At 37.9% G+C, this 18,866-nt stretch overlaps 1 protein-coding gene across 1 annotated transcript in view; it reads left to right on the top strand.

The window, feature by feature from the left end:
• The window catches only part of COL4A1 (collagen type IV alpha 1 chain), a 154,560-nt gene extending 144,722 nt beyond the window's left edge, over nt 1–9,838 (top strand). Inside the window, exons 48-52 of the mRNA XM_037125658.2 lie at nt 68–280; nt 1,430–1,607; nt 5,118–5,232; nt 6,458–6,630; nt 8,429–9,838. Coding sequence (XP_036981553.2) covers nt 68–280; nt 1,430–1,607; nt 5,118–5,232; nt 6,458–6,630; nt 8,429–8,510 — 761 coding nt within the window. The 3' untranslated portion in view covers nt 8,511–9,838. The remainder of the gene's footprint in view (nt 1–67; nt 281–1,429; nt 1,608–5,117; nt 5,233–6,457; nt 6,631–8,428) is intronic.
• Nucleotides 9,839–18,866: the final 9,028 nt, after the last annotated feature.

The following is an 18,866-nucleotide window of genomic DNA, read 5'->3' as shown; positions in this document are numbered from 1 at the left end:
CTTGCTTGAGGCCATCCAGAGCAACTTGACTGTGACTGGGGAACCCAATATCTCTTCTGTCTTCCAGGTCCAAGAGGGTTCCCGGGACCACCAGGCCCTGATGGTTTGCCAGGATCCATGGGTCCCCCAGGCACCCCATCTGTTGATCACGGTTTCCTTGTGACCAGACACAGTCAAACAACAGAAGATCCACAGTGTCCTCCTGGGACCAAAATTCTTTACCACGGGTACTCTTTGCTCTATGTGCAAGGCAATGAACGGGCCCATGGACAGGACTTAGGTGAGACGTTTACAAATGCATTCATTGTTACAAATGCACAAATTCTGTGATAGATACATGCAGTGCCTCAGTGGAGTCATGGTGTATTTCGGCTCTGGTCCTGTATTTCAGAGTGCCCCGAGGACCTAGTTAAAGAAAAGAGGGCTAAGCCTCGATTTCCTTCCATCCTTGCCAAATGAGCCATCAATTTAATAGCCACTGTGTTACTAATGTGAAGCCAGGAAAATGTAAATGCTGAGTCTTTGAAAATTTTTAGGATAATAAAGCTTTTGATCTCTTCTTCAAATTAGCAAGTAGGATCAAGATCTCTGAAATACACACATAAAAGTTTGCATTGATATCTTTAATATAGAGCAGCTTTACTGTGGCTTTAAAAAAAAAGTCCCTGCCCTGGCCGGTTTAGCTCAGTGGATTGAGTGCCGGCCTACAAACCAAACACTCGCTGGTTTGATTCCCAGTCAGGGCACAGGCCTGGGTTGCTGGCCAGGCCCTCAGTGAGGAGTGTGTGAGAGGCAACCACACATTGATGTTTCTCTCCCTCTCCCTCTCTAAAAAAATAAATAAAATCTTTTAAAAAAAAGGTCCCATATTACTCTGTCCAAATTTTTTTTCTGCATGTTCTAAGCTACATCCATTCTGTTGGTTTACATCAGCAGAAGGCTAATGTCTATTGTCATTTTCTTCCTCCCCCTCAGCTATCCATCTTCCACCAGATATTCAGATTATGTTTTAATGTTAGATATCGGTAACTTGTACTGTGTTTGCAAACCACAAGTGGCTATATAAAGTACATCTCTACATTTTTGGCAAAATTGGTGTTAAAGACACTGTCCACTGTGTTCCTATCCATTGTATAAGGAACCCCATGCTAAATACCTTCTAGAATTCGGTCCAAATGTCCTACATAATTCTTTAAGTTTCCCTTTTGCCTTGATTACTTTAAATTTAATTTAATGCTCATTTAAAGTTGTGCTTGTCTGTTTAGTATGTTTACTTTTATTTATAATTTAAAAAAATATATTTCTATTTTAATGGTTAGGTTGCATATATGGCTTTCATTACTAGCCAGCTTAAATTCATTTTACACAGAGGCAGACAGTGAATTAGAAAGCAAATACTTCACTTTGTCACCTCTCCCTGCACCTCCAGGCACGGCTGGAAGCTGCCTGCGCAAGTTCAGTACGATGCCCTTCCTGTTCTGCAATATCAACAATGTCTGCAACTTCGCCTCCCGAAATGATTATTCCTACTGGTTGTCCACTCCAGCACCCATGCCAATGTCTATGGCACCCATCTCTGGGGAAAATATTAGACCGTTTATTAGCAGGTGAGTGGAGCATTTGTAGGAACAAGTGTATAATTGAAGGAGAAAAATTGCTTGTAGCCTAGACAGAGATTTTTTGTTTTTCATTTCCCCCCAAACATTAATCCATTGCCATTCAGTTTATTAATTATGCTATTTGAGTTTTGTCATAGAAATTGGCCATAAAAATGATTTTATATAAAAGTCAGTTATCCTCCTTAAGAATTACAGTGCAGATCCATTGTGAGATAATGCCCAGGTTTGGAACAGAATGCATATCTCAAGTGATGCACTGCCGTGGTTGTCTTTCCCCCTACAAGCAAAGCAGTGTCATCGAAGGCTCAGCAAGCGTCAGAATAGGATTTTCAACTTTGTTTCCCTTAAATAATCCTCTTAAGGAGCCTTTCAAGGCTTTTTTTTTCCCCCCTGAACTACCTCTACTTCCATGAAATTTGAAAAAATATTTAATGATTTTTAATTGTAGTAAAATACCATAACATGAAATTTATCATAACTATGTTTCAGTGGACAGTTCAGTGGCACTTAATGCAGGAACTTAAATATAGGTGTGAGGTGGTCCCCAAGAAATGGTAATACCACAAGCTGTGTATCTGTCCTTTTTACATAAAAAGATTATACAGATTTATTGTATATGTCAGATATATGCATATTCAAATTTTCCTCATATTCCCCACCTCTACCAACTTTTACTGTCTTGGGTGGTATTGTACTCAGCTGCAAATGCATGCGTGTGACTCAGCTACTTCCCAGATTAAGTGCCTTCCACACTAATTCACATAGAGAGTATGTTTTTAGGTCCCCAAGAGTCTGCCTGGGAGGAAGTAATATGGGAAATTGAAATTATTATAATTGAAAAATACATGATTGTTTCATCTTTGCCTCTTACCTTTGAATTAAAAGTTGATTCCTTACCTTTACTCAGTAGTAATAGCTAAGTGGCAAATGAATAAATTTATTTGACTACTAAGCCATTCTATAATTTTACTTTTACAAACTAAGATAATAAAGGATGAAAAGAATAACAAGACAGAATAAGTTTGCCCTAGGAGAGGGAGAATCAGAAAGAACTTGAGCTTTGGTCCCTTTAAAGCAATCAGCAGCTTTTGAATATGATGAAAGAAGTAGCGTGTTGGCTAGGAAGTGGCCTGCAGTCAGAAGGGACGGGAACAAGAAGCGAGCACTTGGAGCTGGCTCCTGGAGCCCCTGTGTGGGGGTCCAGTGGTGTGTGGCCACCAATCAGTCTCTGATCACTGCCTGTGTGGGGGCAGGCTGCCCAGTGGTGGTGCTTGTGGCTGCAGCAGGCAGAGAGGCCAGGCCTGGCCCATCACAGTCTTATGAAGAGAACTGTGCCACTTAGGACCTGGAGCAGAAAGACTGGGAGATGCCTGATAAATAGGAGAATCACAAGTTTTAGATTGCCTTGCATTGAAATATCTCCAGACAACTTTCTGATTTTTTCAGCTGTAAGAAAACTTATGAGTCTTCAGTGGGAAAAGTCAGGCATGCATTACCCTTCCAGAGTGGCACTTTTCAAACCACAGACAGCACTTGAAAATGTCACTGAGGGCCTGTTGATTGCTCTGTTTTGAGACTTTCCTTGTTCAGAACCATGCTGAATGTATGAGAAGGAAAACTAACCACCTTTGTGTTTTTGTTTAGCCTCCCTTGGACAACAGGTAGAAAATAATTTTTCATTTTTTTATTTACCTTCTTGATAAAATTGACATTTGACCTTGATTTGGTGGAGAACATGAGAGTTCTGGCATACGTTTGGAATATTCCAAAAACAGGTGTTCATAAGCCTTGTATCTTAGATTCACTTTTCTCTCTGGGCCCATTAACTTCAGTAAGAACCCCTGGTTCTGTAAGCATGAGTTGTTCAAATATCCCAGTACTGTACACCTCGGGTTTTTTATGTCTTTCTGTTAACTGACCCATAGTAACTCAGCGTGAAAGGAGCTTACAAGTCACATCCTTTAAGCCTGCTACTCCTTAAGCCATATATTTCTCACATTTCCTTTTGGCAATGATGGAGGAAGCCCATTTCTCCTGGCCTCTCCAAAAGCAGGTTTTCCTGGTGACAGGTTTTCAGTGACTTCTCAGGACTTACATGGTTCTTCTGAGGGCTGCTAAGTACTTTCTGGCTTCCTAAGGGCAAGAATCATCATAAAACTAATTGTTTAATTGTGGTAGTAGAAAGAAGAACTGAGTTCTACTTCTGGCTTTGACACTGTGACTTCAGTTTCTTCATAAATTATATGGGGAATTGGACTGTGAATTTTAAGGGACTGTAAAATTAACTCTGTGGTTCTGTTTCCTACTCAGCCATCTGACGGGGTCAGGGCCACCTTCTCTACAGCCACTTGAGTCTCTCTAGCCCGGAGAGAGCCTTTCCTTCTTGCTTTATTTCTGGTTTCTGCGTCTGGCAGGCAGATGGTGTATAAGGCCAATTTCAGTAACTGTCGTTTAACCGAGCCTTTTAATTCATCTGCATCTGTGTGGAGGAAAAAAAAAGAAAATTGCACGCACCACACACACCCCCAAGTCCATGGAAAATTGAATGACTAATTTAGGCCCTCTTCCCACTCCTCATCCATTTTCATGCAAATGTTCTAGCATAACTAGGTGTAATTATTAATACCATTTATAGTCATTTATCAGCGTTGTTAAAACTCTGTTCATTTTGTGACTTGAATATAATTATTTTCCTGCTAGTGTTTAATTTTTTTTTTTTAGAAAACATTATCTCACCATCAAAGAGTTCCCTTGGTTGAGAGGGTCTGAGTCAGAACATTGTGGGTTGTTTTAATTTATTCCTGGGTGGCTGCATGTGAGGCAGCCTGCTTGGGAAATGTCTGTCCTGGGGAGGGTTCTTTGAGACTTACTACAGCCTCAGTGGTCCCGAGGACAGCCTTGGCCCAGGGCAGGGGCCCATCATTCGTCTTTTGGCTCCAGGTCTGGAACAAGTCTTCTAAGGGAGGCTCACATGGACATGCAGCCCCAGGTGCATTATTCGTTTTGGCTACTCTAAGTCTTATGTCTTAGACGATTCCTCACTTAAAACAAATGGCTGCATTCTGGAAGTGGTGGCACTTGGATTTCACCAAGCACTAATTGTGTTTGTTGAAATACATGCTCATTGTTGAAAAATTGGAAAACATAAAAGAGGAAACAAAGTCACCTGCAGCCCCAGCTCCTCTGGGAGAAGGCCACTGTTCAGCTCAGGTTTCCATTTTCTTCCTTCAACAAAGCAGATAATTAAGTCACTTGTGTTGGATGTAGTTTTGAGTTGAATATTTTAATATGGAAACAGGCTTATAAAACCAACCAGAAGTCTCTGAGCCTTGGAGTCCAAGAAGTGGTCACATTATCAATTTGATAAACATGTAATTGAGTCAGAAAAATTGAGGGAAAAGATTGACTGTAAGTAATGGGAAAAAGAATGCATAAGTAATGGCTTCATCCTGGGCCATCCCTTGAGCTGCTAAGTATCTTTGCTCTTGTACCTTCCAGGTGTGCAGTGTGTGAGGCTCCAGCCATGGTGATGGCGGTACACAGCCAGACGATTCAGATCCCACCGTGCCCCAATGGGTGGTCCTCACTCTGGATCGGCTATTCCTTTGTGATGGTAAGTGTCTCGGGCAACGTTGTGTTTTCCTAGAGGAGCCACCCACTATCACCCCTACCTCCTCTCTCCAGTGCTGCCACCCCTCAGTTCTGTGCTCATGCTGCTTAGGCCTGTCTTCCTCCTGGGGAGGAACCTGGCCTGCTCCGCTGGGTGCACACTGGTTCCAATGCCCAGACAGGGTCCTCCTATTATCATGAGAGTGACTGCTCTGGGATTAGTAGCCAGGAGGACATGATGACATTTCCTAGAGTGAGGTAGAAGAGGAGAAGGATGTGCATGTGAAAGGTATACATTTACTAGAATACATGCGAGCCAGAGAGCAGAAGCTTGAGTCAGGAAGAGAGCAGTGGAATATTGGCTAACAGCGTGCTGCCTCTTCCCCTCCTGTGAGTACCCACACCCTTCGTGTGGGCCGAGACTGCCCTCCCGACACCCAGCTGCCCTGAATGTTCCCTTCCCTTGAAAAACCAATTGGAACAGGAAACATGGTACCTGTTTGAGGTCCCATTGTATTTCCTTATTTTACTTTATTAAAGTAAAGTAAATGCTGAATTTACAGTATTGATTGAGCATATGAAAGCTCTGAATTTGTCAGATCAGGTTATACTAGAATAATTCCCAGTAAATGATTCTACACAGGTACTTTCCACATCACCTTTTTAAGCCATTAGACCAAATTGCAATTTAAGAGTTACAATAGTAGTTATTCCATTTTCTTGTTCTTTTGTCAAATTTCCTCTTTTAAAAAGAATGGATGATCTTTCTTTCTTTAGAGGACATGTAGCATCTAATGTAGCAAATACAGGATTTTGATTATTCTATATACTTCAGAGAGCCTGATTTCACATCAGTTGGTTACAGCATCATTTGTACATTTTGGCTGTTGTCTCATGTTCTAAGTTGGAAGAGGTTTCGGTGTTTCAAAAATAAGATATAGCAAGAACAGCATTTTGTTAAAATCTGATGAAGCTGGACTGGTCACCTCCTATTTTGGGAGGAACGGTTGACTGATTCTGGTACTGCGTGGAGTGCTGCCCTGAGCAGTGGGTGGAGCAGGGACCAGCTTGCAGGCTATGAGCAGTGTGGGCATGAGCTCGCTCTGTGGTGACTGCATGAGGCAGAGGGCTGCCTTTGTGGAAGGAGCATTCTGGCTCCTCCCTGGGAATAGTAGCGCCCTCTCTGGTCTGTGGGTGAGAATTGCTGACATGGTTCCTTTGTTCCGCAGCATACCAGTGCTGGGGCTGAAGGTTCTGGCCAAGCCCTTGCATCCCCTGGCTCCTGTCTGGAAGAGTTTAGAAGTGCTCCATTCATCGAGTGCCACGGCCGTGGGACTTGTAATTACTATGCAAATGCTTACAGCTTTTGGCTTGCCATTATAGAGAGAAGTGAGATGTTCAAGTAAGTCGGAATGACCCTCTGTCGTAGGACCTTCACCCACTTTGTGGCCTTTATTTTTTTTATTCATCCATGATCCATATACCTTCCAATGCAAAGTCTCAAAGATGGTTATAAAGTAATAATCAGCAATGCTTCTTCCACGTGTAGTAATGAACATTTGATTCTGTTCTACATGGGCAGATAACCGAGACAATTTTCAAAGGCAGACCTTAGGTGATGGGCTTAATTCTTTTATTGACGGAAACACCACGAAAGAACAAAGGTCGTTGTTCATTTTTCTAGGTGAATCCACTAAAATGCAATTCAAGCAATTAAAATCTTCAAAGAGCATTTAAAAATATATCTTTAACAGAGTGAGAGAAAAGTGAGCAGCATTCATTTTCATTGCATAGTGTGAATTCTGAGTGACTTAACACAACTTTGGTTTTTAGACATGTGCAGATAAATTTCAGTACAAATGCATCTGAAATGAAAAGGGAAGACCTTTCTTTTCCTTTCCGAAGTTTTACCTTTTAAACGACTGTTCCAAGAGGCTGCTGACCTTGTTGCAGTTCAGCTGGAGCCTGGCCTGGTCCCCGATGGGCAGGAACACGTGGTGCAGCAGATGTAGGAGGCTGATGGAGCCTGGACCATTACTCACTGTCCATTCCCCAAATGAGCTTCTCGTCCCTTGAGTTACGCCTTTCTTATCTTTACCTTTTTGGAGAGAATTTTGTGGAAGTTTGCTATGACCCCATCTTTTTGTAGCTTAGATCATAAAAGGTGAAGCAACGCATTTGCCTCTTTAAAGCATCAAAAAATTACCAGGTGCCTAATAAGTACTTTTTAGGCAACTGGAAACTTGATGTCAACTTTACCAATAGAATTTAACCATTAGCTACTGAAATGCCACTTAATGTACGTATCAGCTCCTGGAGCTTTGTGTTATAGGGTAAGTAGATAAAAATGCAGATATTTTTGAACCAGTATCCTGGTACAATGAACTAAAATGCTTTCTTAACAAAATTAGGTAATGCCCATTAACTTAAATAATTAATTTAGGGGCATGTGATTTTCACCAAAAGTTGATAAAAATTAACCTTCATTTTAGGACAAAGTACTTTTTATATGACTCTTTTGATTATAATAGAACTTGATTGTCTATTTTAGTTCAGTCTGTATTTTTCCAGTAGTCCAAATAAGGTAACTTCGTAGGATCAAGAAAGTATTTGGAGCATTAGGTGTCTTCCCTTCTCTTTGGTTTTCAATCAGACCACCTGCATATAAATCCTTCAAAAGTTATAGAAGTATTTTGAGGTCTAGTTAATTTTTCCAGATTTGTTGCTCATGACATTATTCCATAAATATTAGTATGTGTGAAGTATAACACAGAAGGGCAATCTTCTTCCCCTGGAGGAGTTTATAATCGGGTTGAGAAGAAAAAGTTTAGCTATAGTTCAAGGAGGGAGGGGGTGTGATGGGGAGTGATTGAGACTTTGGTGCTAAACAGACATGGGGTGATGTGACCTGTGCCTTCACTGTCTGTGTGCTCCATGGAATGTCACTGACCTCAGAGCTGGGGATGGAGAAGGCAGGTGATAACTGTATTGCTCCATGCGTTATGAAGGCGATGTAATGCCCCCAGCACAGTGCCCTCTTACAGTCAGGCTAAATAACGGTGGCTGTTTGTCATGGGGCTGGAGCCCATCCCTGTCTGATCCCTTAGAGATCTCCAAGCAGGTGGGAGGGCTGAGAAACTTGCTTGCCTGTTTGACAAGCAATGAAGTGATGGCTGGTTGTTTTCTTTGCTGCGTTTTAGGAAGCCCATACCGTCCACCTTGAAGGCTGGGGAGCTGAGCACGCATGTCAGTCGCTGTCAAGTCTGTATGAGAAGAACATAATGAAGCTCAGCCCTCAGCTAACGTCACAACATGGTGCTACTCCCTCCTCTTCCCCTTCCTCTTTTTTTAACAGCAACAAACCCTAGAAATATATCCTGTGTACCTCACTTTCAGTATGAAAACCGTAAAGTGCCTTATAGGAATCTGCGTTAACTAACACACCCTGCTTCATTGGCCTCTACTTGCTGAAGGAGATACAGAGACATCGATAAGCTGTCAGTAGTGACATACAAAATGGCACTTTTGATGAAATAAAAATATAAGTCTGTTCTACAATGCAGTGCACTGATGTGTAAAATGAGAACTCCATCAGAAAACCAAAGGGTGCTAGGAGGTGTGCGGGGCCTTCCATACTGTTTGAACGCCCGTTTTCATTCTTGTATGATAATAGATTCATTTTCCACCCCCCAGATGAAATGTTTGTTTATGTCACTGTCTAGCTGTTTTCAAAATTCAGGTCCCTTGGTCTGTACAAATAATAGTCATGTGAAACAGTGTTTTGAACCTCCAAATGGAATTACAGGTGCAGTGGCCATATCTCCCAATCCCCAAATATAAATTAAGGTCTTTCTGCTATGTGTGGTACTACGCAGCTGCTTTCGCAGAAATCACAATTATCCTGTGGAATAAAAATGGTCCAAAATAGACAGAAATTAAATATATATATATATTTTAGTAATTTATATAGATGTCAGCAGTTAGGCAGGTCAAGTTTTTAGTTTCAGTTCCACTGTTAAAATAAAGCTTATAGTTTCTTCCTTTAAAAGACTGTGTTCTCCTTTAACATGGAATTTTAAACACCAGGGTATTGAATGTGAAACACCAGTTTTCATTGTTCACCTCCAAACCAAAAATTGTGTATTGCCAAAACCAAATCCAGGTTCATGAATATGGTGTCTATTATACTGAAACATGTACTTTGAGCTTATTGTTTTTATTCTGTTTTAAATATATTCAGGGTTTTAAACACTAATCACAAACTGAATGACTTGACTTCAAAAGCAACAACCTTAAAAGGCCTTCATTTTATTAGTATTCCTCATTCTGCAACCTGGTGTGAAAAACAGCTCTGTTGACTCAAAATATCAGTATTTTTACATGTAAGCACATTCAGGTGGCTTTCTTGGTTTTTCATGAGCTGTGTTCAGACTTCAGCAGGGAACGGATGGATTGCAGGAGAGCAGAATCGGACCACTATGCCTGAAGTGACATTTCACTGAAAGTCTCCAAAACGTTTTTAAGACTACTAAGGCCTTTTATGTAATTTCTTTAAATGTGTATTTCTTAAAAATTCAAATTTGTAATAAAACTATTTGTATAAAAATTAAGCTCTTATTAATTTGTCACTAGTTGCCACAGAAACATTAAAAGAAAAATTACTGCACAAGCCACTAATAAATTTGTAAGTTTTGCATATGTAGGTCACATTTAGTTCACAGTTCTTCCAAACAAGAGTCATAGACTGCGTGTAATTTACTGAAATTATTACAAAGAAAAAAGAATGAGCTCTTCCTCCCACCCTCTTCTTCCTTCCCTGCCTGTTTTCCCCTCCCTTTTATCTGTCCGTCCAGACAGCCAGTATCCTTCCATCCATCCATCTCTCCATTCATTGTATGCATACTGAGGATTTGCTACTTTTCAAGAACTGTAGAGTTGCAAGATAAGTAGACTAATAACATACACATATTCAGCCATTAAAAGCGAATTCAGTAGGGGTTAGAACTGAGATTATAGTTTATACAATGGATAAATGTCTGGCAGGGGGTCGGATTCCAAGTCTTACTTAAAGGAGGAAAAAAATAAGATAGCATATTTCTTTTTCTCTGGTGATCTAAGCTTCAGTTTCAATTTGATTAAAATATGATCCATGTAATGCAATACTGCATACTCAAGAAAAAGTTCTAAGTGTTGTTATGTTCTTGGTTTTCAGACCTAGCAGAGTTGCAGTGAGGATGAAATGGGATGAGCTGCAAGCATGACACCACAGTGCTTGATCAGGAGATATCAGTCAAGGTCTAGTTTTGATCGCCTCCCTTCTTTGACAAAGTTGATAAAAAGGGGTCATTTGCTTTCCTGAGTATAGAGTATTAGAAGAGAAGAAGACTAAAATTATTAGATTTAGTATGTACTGAAGTTACAGAGAAATGTTAAACACCTCCATGTTGTAGCCATTTTAGAGTATTTTGTTTCTTTATGTAAAGCTGATTTATCATAAATTATTTATTATACATAGTTTTGTTTATATAGGAAAGTACAAAGACAATCATACCTTAAACCTCAACATTCAGACCCTGTGCATTTTATGTTATTCTGAAAGCAATTTATATGTTTATTTTTAATTATCCTACAGTAAAATGGACTTGATGTACAGTTCTATGAATTTTAATATAGTATAGGTTCATATAACCATAATCAAAACCAGCACTCAAAAGAGATATGTTACACCAACACACTCCTCAAGTTCTTGCTGTGTAGTAACACACATGCCTGCCCCAACCTTGGCAATCAACCACTGAACTTTTCCCCATCATGATAGATTTGTCTCTTCAAAAATGGAATGATAGAGTGTGTAACCTTTTGAGACTATCTTCTTTCACTCAGCATGATGCATTTGACATTCATCTGAGTTGCTGTCTGTATCAACAGTTTATTCCTTTTTATTGCTGAGTGGGATTACATTTTGTAGATGTACCACACTTCATTTATCTGTTCACCTGTTGAAAGACATTTGGGTTGTTTTCAGTTTGGGATGATTAGAGAAGGAACATTCATGTGTAAGTTTTTGTGTGAATGTAAATTATTTTTTTCTTTAGAGCAAGTACACAGTGCTAGAATGGCTGGATCATATGGTAAGTGTATGTTTAATGCAAAAAAGAAACTACCGAACTAGTTTCCAGAGTGGCTGCACCATTTCATGTTTCTACCAGCAATGTGTGAAAGCTCTTCTTGATCCACAGTGTTTGGCATCATCAACATTTTTTTTTAGTCATTCTGCTTAGTATGTGGTGTCATTTAACCACGGTTTTCATTTGTATTTCTGTAATGGTTAGTGATGTTGAACATTTTTTCATGCATCATTTGGCTATCAGTGTATCCTCTTTTTTGGACTATATTGTCTCTGCTCATTTAAAAAAATTGTTTCTTTTCATTTTGTTGAGTTTTGAAAGCTCTTTGAATATACTGGTTACAAGTCATTTGTTGGATCTGTGATTTGCAAATTCATCCTCTTAACAGTATCTTTCAAAGAGCTAAAGTTTTTCATTTGGATGACATCCAATTTATCAATATTTTTTTACGTGGGACAACCTTTTGATATCATGTTTACTGTAGGTAAACATGATTAACTCTAGGTCACTTGATTAACCCTTGATTAACCCTAGGTCACTTAGGTTTTCTTCTAAAAGTTTTATTGCTTTACATACTATATTTATATATACAGTCCATGAATTGTTTTTTTAATGGATGAAATTTACATAACTTAAAATTCATCGTTTTAAAGTGAACAATTCAGTAATATCTAGTCCATTCACAGTGTTGCGCAAACCCTCACCTGCATCTTGTTCTAAAACATTTTTAAATCACCCCAAAGTCCAGGGCCCATTCAGCAGTGACTTCCCTCCAGGCCCACCCCCAGTAACCACCAATCTGCTCTTTGACTCTATGGATTTACCTATTCTGGCTTTCATACAATGGGATCATTCAAAAGTGACTTTTTTACCTTGTGTCCTTCACCTAGCATGTTGTCAAGATTCATTCATTCAGTTTTATGGCTAAATAATTTCCATTGAATGTGTATGCCATGATTTTTTATCCACTCATCTGTTGATGCAGCTTTAGACTCTTTTGACCTTTTGGCTACTCCCAGTAGTGCTCCTTGAGTCCTTGTTTTCGGTTCTTGAGGGGATATGCCTAGGAGTGGAATTGTTGAATCCTATGGCTACCCTGTGTTTAAATTTTTTGAGGAATTGCCTAATTATTTTCCAGAGGCTGAACCATTTTCTGTTCCCACCAACAACACAATGGTGGTTCCAATTTCTCCACATCCATACCAACACTTCTTACTTTCCATTTTTTATGATAATCATCCTACTGTGTATGAAGTGGTCTCTCATGATATTGATTTGTATTTCCCTAAGTAGTAAAGATGTTGAACATCTTTTAATGGGCTTATTGTCCATTTGCATATCTCTTTTGAAGAAATGTCTGTTCAAGTCCTTTGCCCATTTTAAATTAGGTTGTCGCCCTGGCTGGCATAGCTCAGTGGATTGAGCGTGGGCCTGCGAACCAGAGTATCGCGGTTCGATTCCCAGTCAGGGCACATGCCTGGGTTGCAGGCCAGTTCCCATAAGGGTACGCATGAGAGGCAACCATACATTGATATTTCTCTCCCTTTCTCCTTCCCTTCCCCTCTAAAGATAAGTAAATAAAATAAAATAAATAAAATAAATAAATTAGGTTGTCTTTTTGTTTAGTTGTAAGATTTCTATATATTCAGGATACTAGACCCTTATCAGAGATATGGTTTGCAAATATATTCTTCCATCATCTGTGTTGTTTTTTTACTTTTTTAAATGTCCTTTGATGCACAAAATTTTTCAAATTTGATAAAGTATAGTTAATGTTTTTCTTTTGTTGCTTATGATTTTGATGTCATGTCAAAAAAAGCCATTGCCAAATTCAGGGTCATAAACATTGACTCCTATGATTTTCCCCAAGAGTTTTATAACTTTAGCTCTTATATTTAGGCCATTCATGCATTTTGAGTTAATTTTTATATACAGCATGAGGGAGAAGACCAGCTTTATTATTTCACATGTAAATATCCAGTTATTGCAGTACCATTTATTTAAAAGGCTATGTTTTTCCCATTGGATGATCTTGGCATTCTTGTCAAAATTCACTTGGCTATCCTTTTATTGAATGGATTTTGCATTTTTGTTAAAGTTAATTGACCATACTTCATCTGGGTCTGGTTTTGAACTCTGTTGTATGACCTCCTTAACCAACACTGTTTTCTCTTCATTAATTGAGCTTTAAATTAAGTATTAAAATCAGTTAGTGTATTTCCTCCTTTCTACTTGGTTCTTCCTTTACAAAATTGTTTTAGCTATTCTAGTTTCTTTGTTTTTCTAAATAATTTTGAGATTGAGCTACAGAACATTCTGGGGTTTTGGTTGGAATTACATTAAATTCATTGATCAGTTGAAGAATTGTCATCTTTACTACATTAAATCTTATATTCTATACACTTAATGTGTCTTTCCTTTTTTATGTCTCTGGTTTTTTATTATCATTTAATAATTTTCAACAACTATTTTGTGCATGTTCGGTTACATTTATATCTAAGTAATTCTTAGAGACATTGTAAATTTTAAATTATCAAAAATTTAAAAAATTAAAGAATTGACTTTAATTATATACACCTAATCTATAGCACTATGATTAAATATTTTTGTGTATTGACCTTGGGTCCTTTGACTTTCCTAAATTCTCTTTTATAGCTTTAGGGGAAGTTTTTGTTGCTTTGTTAAGATTTTCTTTTTTTTATGACCTAATTTTTAAAAGTATATTTTGTTGATTATGCTATTATAGTTGTCCCATTTTTTCTCCCCTTTATCCCCTTGTGCCCTGCACCCAGCCCTCCCTCCAGTATTCCCCTCCAACCCCACCTTAGGTCATGTCCATGGGTTGTACATATAAGTTCTTTGACTTCTCCTCTTCCTATACTGTTCTTAACTTCTCCCCCTGTCTATTTTGTGCATAGCAATTATGCTTCTTATTCCTTGTACCTTTTTCTCCTATTCTCCCCCCCACCTAGTTTTTGTTACTGTTTTTTAGGTTCAGTTGTGGATAGTTGTGAGTTTGTTGTCATTTTACTGTCCATAGTTTTTATCTTTTTCTTAGATAAGTCCCTTGAACATTTCATATAATAAGGGCTTAGTAATGGTGATCTCCTTGAACTTGACCTTATTCCTGCCCTTCCATTTCAAATGATAACTTTGCTGGATAGAGTAATCTTGGATGTAGGTTGCCTTTCATGACTTTGAATACATCTTTCCAGCCTCTTCTTGCCTGCAAGATTTCTTTTGAGAAATTAGTTGATAGTCTTATAGGCACTCCTTTGTGTGTAACTGTCTGCTTTTCTCTTGCTTTTAAGATTCTCTTCTTATCTTTAATCTTGAGTAATGTAATTATGATGTGCCTTGGAGTGTTTCTTCTTAAATCCAACTTCTTTGGGACTCTAAGCATCCTGAACTTGCATGTCTGGTCCCTTTGCCAGATTGGGGACGTTTTCCTTCATTATTTGTTCAAAGAAGTTTTCAATTTCTTGCTCTTCCTCTTCTCCTTCTGGTACCCCTATGATTCAGATGTTGGCATATTCAAAGTCCCAGAAGTTCCTCAGCCTCTTCTTATTTGGGGGAATTCTTTCTTCATCTTGTTCTGTTTGTATGTTTATTTCTTCCTTCTGTTCCAAATTGTTGATTTGAGTCCCGGTTTCCGTCCCTTCACTGTTGGTTCCCTGTGTATTTTGCTTTATTTCATTTTGCATAGCCTTCACTTCTTTTTTTATTTTATGGCCATACTCAGTTATTTCTGTGAGCATCCCGACTACCAGTGTTTTGAATTCCACATCTGAAAAGTCGGCTATCTTCTCATCACTTAGTTCTTTTTCTGGAGTTTTGATCTGTTCTTTCATTTGAGCCATATTTCTTTGCCTTGGCGCAGCTGTTACATTGTAAGGAGTGGCACCTTAGGTATTGGCCAGGGTGGGGAAACCCAGTTCACTGCGTTGTGGCACTGTATATGGGGGAGGGGTCAGAGAGGGAACAATGTCGTGTCTTGGCTCTTGCCCCACTTCCTGTCACTTCTCTAACTCCCCACAAGCAGATTGTGCCCTTTCAGGTGCTGATTCCTGTGTGCGTGGATTTTTGTGCATTTTAGGATCCTATGGGTCTTTCCAGTAGATTTTCCTGTGAGGCTAGGAGTTTTTCCCGCTTCCTCAACCCCTACAGGTTTTTTCAGTCAGAGGTTTTCAGGCTTTAGTTTCCCGTGCTGGAACCCTGTTTTGCACAGTCTGTCTTGCTCCTCCACTGTTCCTCCCAGCTTATCCACTTGAGAATGTGGGACTGCCCAGTCCACTAGCTGCCACCTTGCCAAGTGTCCTGTCCAGCCCCCTTACCAGTGTGGATGAATGTTTCTTCTTTAACTCCTTGGTTGTTGGACTTCCATACAGTTTGATTTTCTGGCAGTTTTGGTTGTTTTTTGTTTTTAAATTGGTTGTTATTCTTCTTTTGGTTATTTGAGGAAGCAAAGCGTATCTACCTACACCTCCATTTTGGCAGGAACCTCAAATTTTTCTACATAAACAATCATATTTGTGTTAGGGACAGTTCTATTGCTTCCTTTCCATATTCAATCCTCACCCTCTAACTTTTCTTTTTCTTGCCTTTTTGCACTGGCTACAACATCCGGTTAATGTTGTATAGGAGTGGTAAGCAAAGATATTCTTCCCTTGTTTTTGATCCTAAGGAAAAAGCATTTAGCCTTTTACCATTGAGCAAAATGTTAACGAGGTTTGTATATATGGCATCATGCTTAAGAGTTTTATCATGAATGGATGTTGAATTTTGTCAAATTCAACTGTATCAATGGTTAGGATATGTTAATATGATGGATAATCAATGATTGATAATTAAAGATTGCACCAGTCTTACATTTCCAGGATAATGCACCAGTGGTTATAGTGAATTATTCTTTTTTTTATATATATAGCTGGATTTGATTCACTAATATTTTATTGAGGATTTTTGTGCTTTTGTTAGTGAGGAAAACTGGTTTTTAGTCTGTCCTTTTTGTCTTGTCTTTGTCTGGTTTTCATATCAGCTAATGTCTTTCTCAAAAAATGAGGTGGGCCCTGGTTGGTTCCACTCAGTGGATTAAGTGCTAGCCTGCAAATTAAAGGGTCACAAGTTCGATTTCAAGTCTAGGGTACATGTCTAGACAGGCCAGGTCCCCAGTAGGGGGCACGGGAGAGATAACCATGCATTGGTATTTCTCTCCCTTTCTTTCTCCCTCCCTTGCCCTCTCTAAAAAATAAATAAAATCTTTTACAAAGATGAGCTGGGAAGTATTTCCTCTTCTTCCATTTTCTGGAGGAGATTATACATAGTTGGTATTATTTCTTCTCTAAAGAAGAAATACTTAGTAAATATTAAAGAAGAAATATTTAGTAAAATTAGAGTGAAATTCTATGAACCTGAAAATTTCTCTATTGGGGGGCTTTTACTATAAAAATGTTTAATAGCTATAGGCTTGTTTAGGTTCTATTTCATATTGGATGAATTTGATAGTTTTTTTCTTCTAAGGATTAGTCTATTCTGAGTTTATTGAATTTGTTTCTAGCATTTTTTACACAATTCCTGTATTATCCTTGTGTCTATGGAGCATGTAGTGACATTATTTCCTTCCCTATATTAATAATATTTTTCTTTGTAAAATTTTTTAGTTTTACAATATCCTTGATCTTTTAAAGAACCAGCTTTGATTTCATTGATTTCTTTTTACTCATATCATTATTTTCTTTCATGTTCTCACTTTTAATTTATTTTTTATTTTTTCTGGTTTCAGCAGCTGAAATTTTATATGATCAATTTGAGATTATTATCCTTTTTTCATATAAACATCAAATGCTATATAAGTTTCCCTCTAAGCACTGATTTACCTGCCTATGACAAATTTTGTTTAGTTGTACTTTTGTTTATGTTCAGTTTAAAGTAATTATAAGTTATTTCATTTGATTCATGGTTTTTGTACATAAGTTGTATAATTTCCAATGTTTGTAGATTTTCCTGTTATATTTCTGTTTTTGTTTTCTGGTTTAATTTCATTATGATCATAGAGCATACTTTGTGTGATATCAAGAATCTTAGATTTTTAAAAATTTCTTGTATGACTTAGGGTATGGTTTTTGGGGCAAATGTCACATTTACAATAGAAAAGAATATTATTTAACTAATATTGGGTAGATTGTTTTGTAAATATAAATTAGAATCCATTTTCTTGGTGCTATTATTTTGTTATTTAATAATCCATGTTAAGTTTCTATCAGTCACTGAGAGATCAGTGTTGAAGTAATGTTAGTTAGAAATTTTTAATTTATTCTCTCAGGAAAGTTTTTGCTTTATTTTTAAGTTCTTTGTTATTAGGTATACAAAATTTAGTATTATTATATCTTCATAGTAAGTTGATTTTTTTATGTTTGTGCTATGTGCCTTATTATATCTATTTCGTTATCTATAATAATTATTTTTTGCTCTGAAATCTTTGTCTGATATTAATATAGTTACTCCATCTTCCAATTGGTATTTGCATGGCATATCTTTTCTACTTTTTTACTTTTTACCCATTTATATCATTATAATTGAAGAGAGATTCTTGCAAACAACCTATGGTTGTGTCATGTTCTTAAAATTCATTCTGACAATCTCTATTTTCTAACTGGTGTGTTTATATTGTGTTTATGTTTAATATGATGACTAGCATGTATGGTTTTATGTTTAGCTTTTACTATTTGTTTTCTGTCTGCTACCTCTTCTTATATTTTCTTCTTTCTTGCCCCTTTTTTAGTTATTTAAACATTTTTTAGTATTTTGTTTTAAATGATCTATTATGTTTTTTCTATATTGCATATTTTTTAAAATTCAAGAGGAGAATATTATATTTACTCAGATGTTTTCCATTTCTATTTTTCTTCCTTTATTTCTGATGTTCCAGGTTTTCTTCTTGTCCTGTTTTCTTCATGTCTGAAGAACTTCCTCTAGCAATTTTTTTAGAGAAGGTCTGCTGGCAACCAGTTCTTTGAGTTATCCTTCATCTGAAAATGTCTGTACTTCACCTTCCTGAAATTTCTTCACTGAAGGTAGAATCCTGACAGTTCTTTTCCTTCAGTGATTCAAAACTGTTGTTCACTTCCTTTCCTTCTGACCTGCATTGTTTCTGATAATAAAATCTCAGTCATTCAAATCACTTTTTCCCTGTAGATAACGTATTGCTCACTGGCTACTTTTAACATTTCTCATTGTCTTTAAATTTCAAATGATAGATTATGACACTTCAGGGTGTGGATTGGGTTCCCTGAGGTTCTTGAACCTGTAGATTTATATCTGTCTCCCATAGAAAACGTTTATATTTAGGGTGTTGATCGGTTCCAGGCTCCATGTTCCAACTCATTATCCATGGTGTTTGTTCCGATGTCAGATCAGGTCTTACAGGGCCACTCAGATCTGCACCGCACGAGCACACCACCCTGTGGCCTCCTTGGGATATGGGCTGTGTGGTCAGTTCTCAAAGTCATTG

This window comes from Artibeus jamaicensis, unplaced genomic scaffold (assembly GCF_021234435.1).
Source record: "Artibeus jamaicensis isolate MK-2021 breed Jamaican fruit bat unplaced genomic scaffold, CSHL_Jam_final scaffold_833, whole genome shotgun sequence".
NCBI lineage: Eukaryota > Metazoa > Chordata > Mammalia > Chiroptera > Phyllostomidae > Artibeus > Artibeus jamaicensis.
The sequence above is the reverse complement of the archived record's forward strand: the minus strand, read 5'-3'. Positions and strand labels throughout refer to the sequence as shown.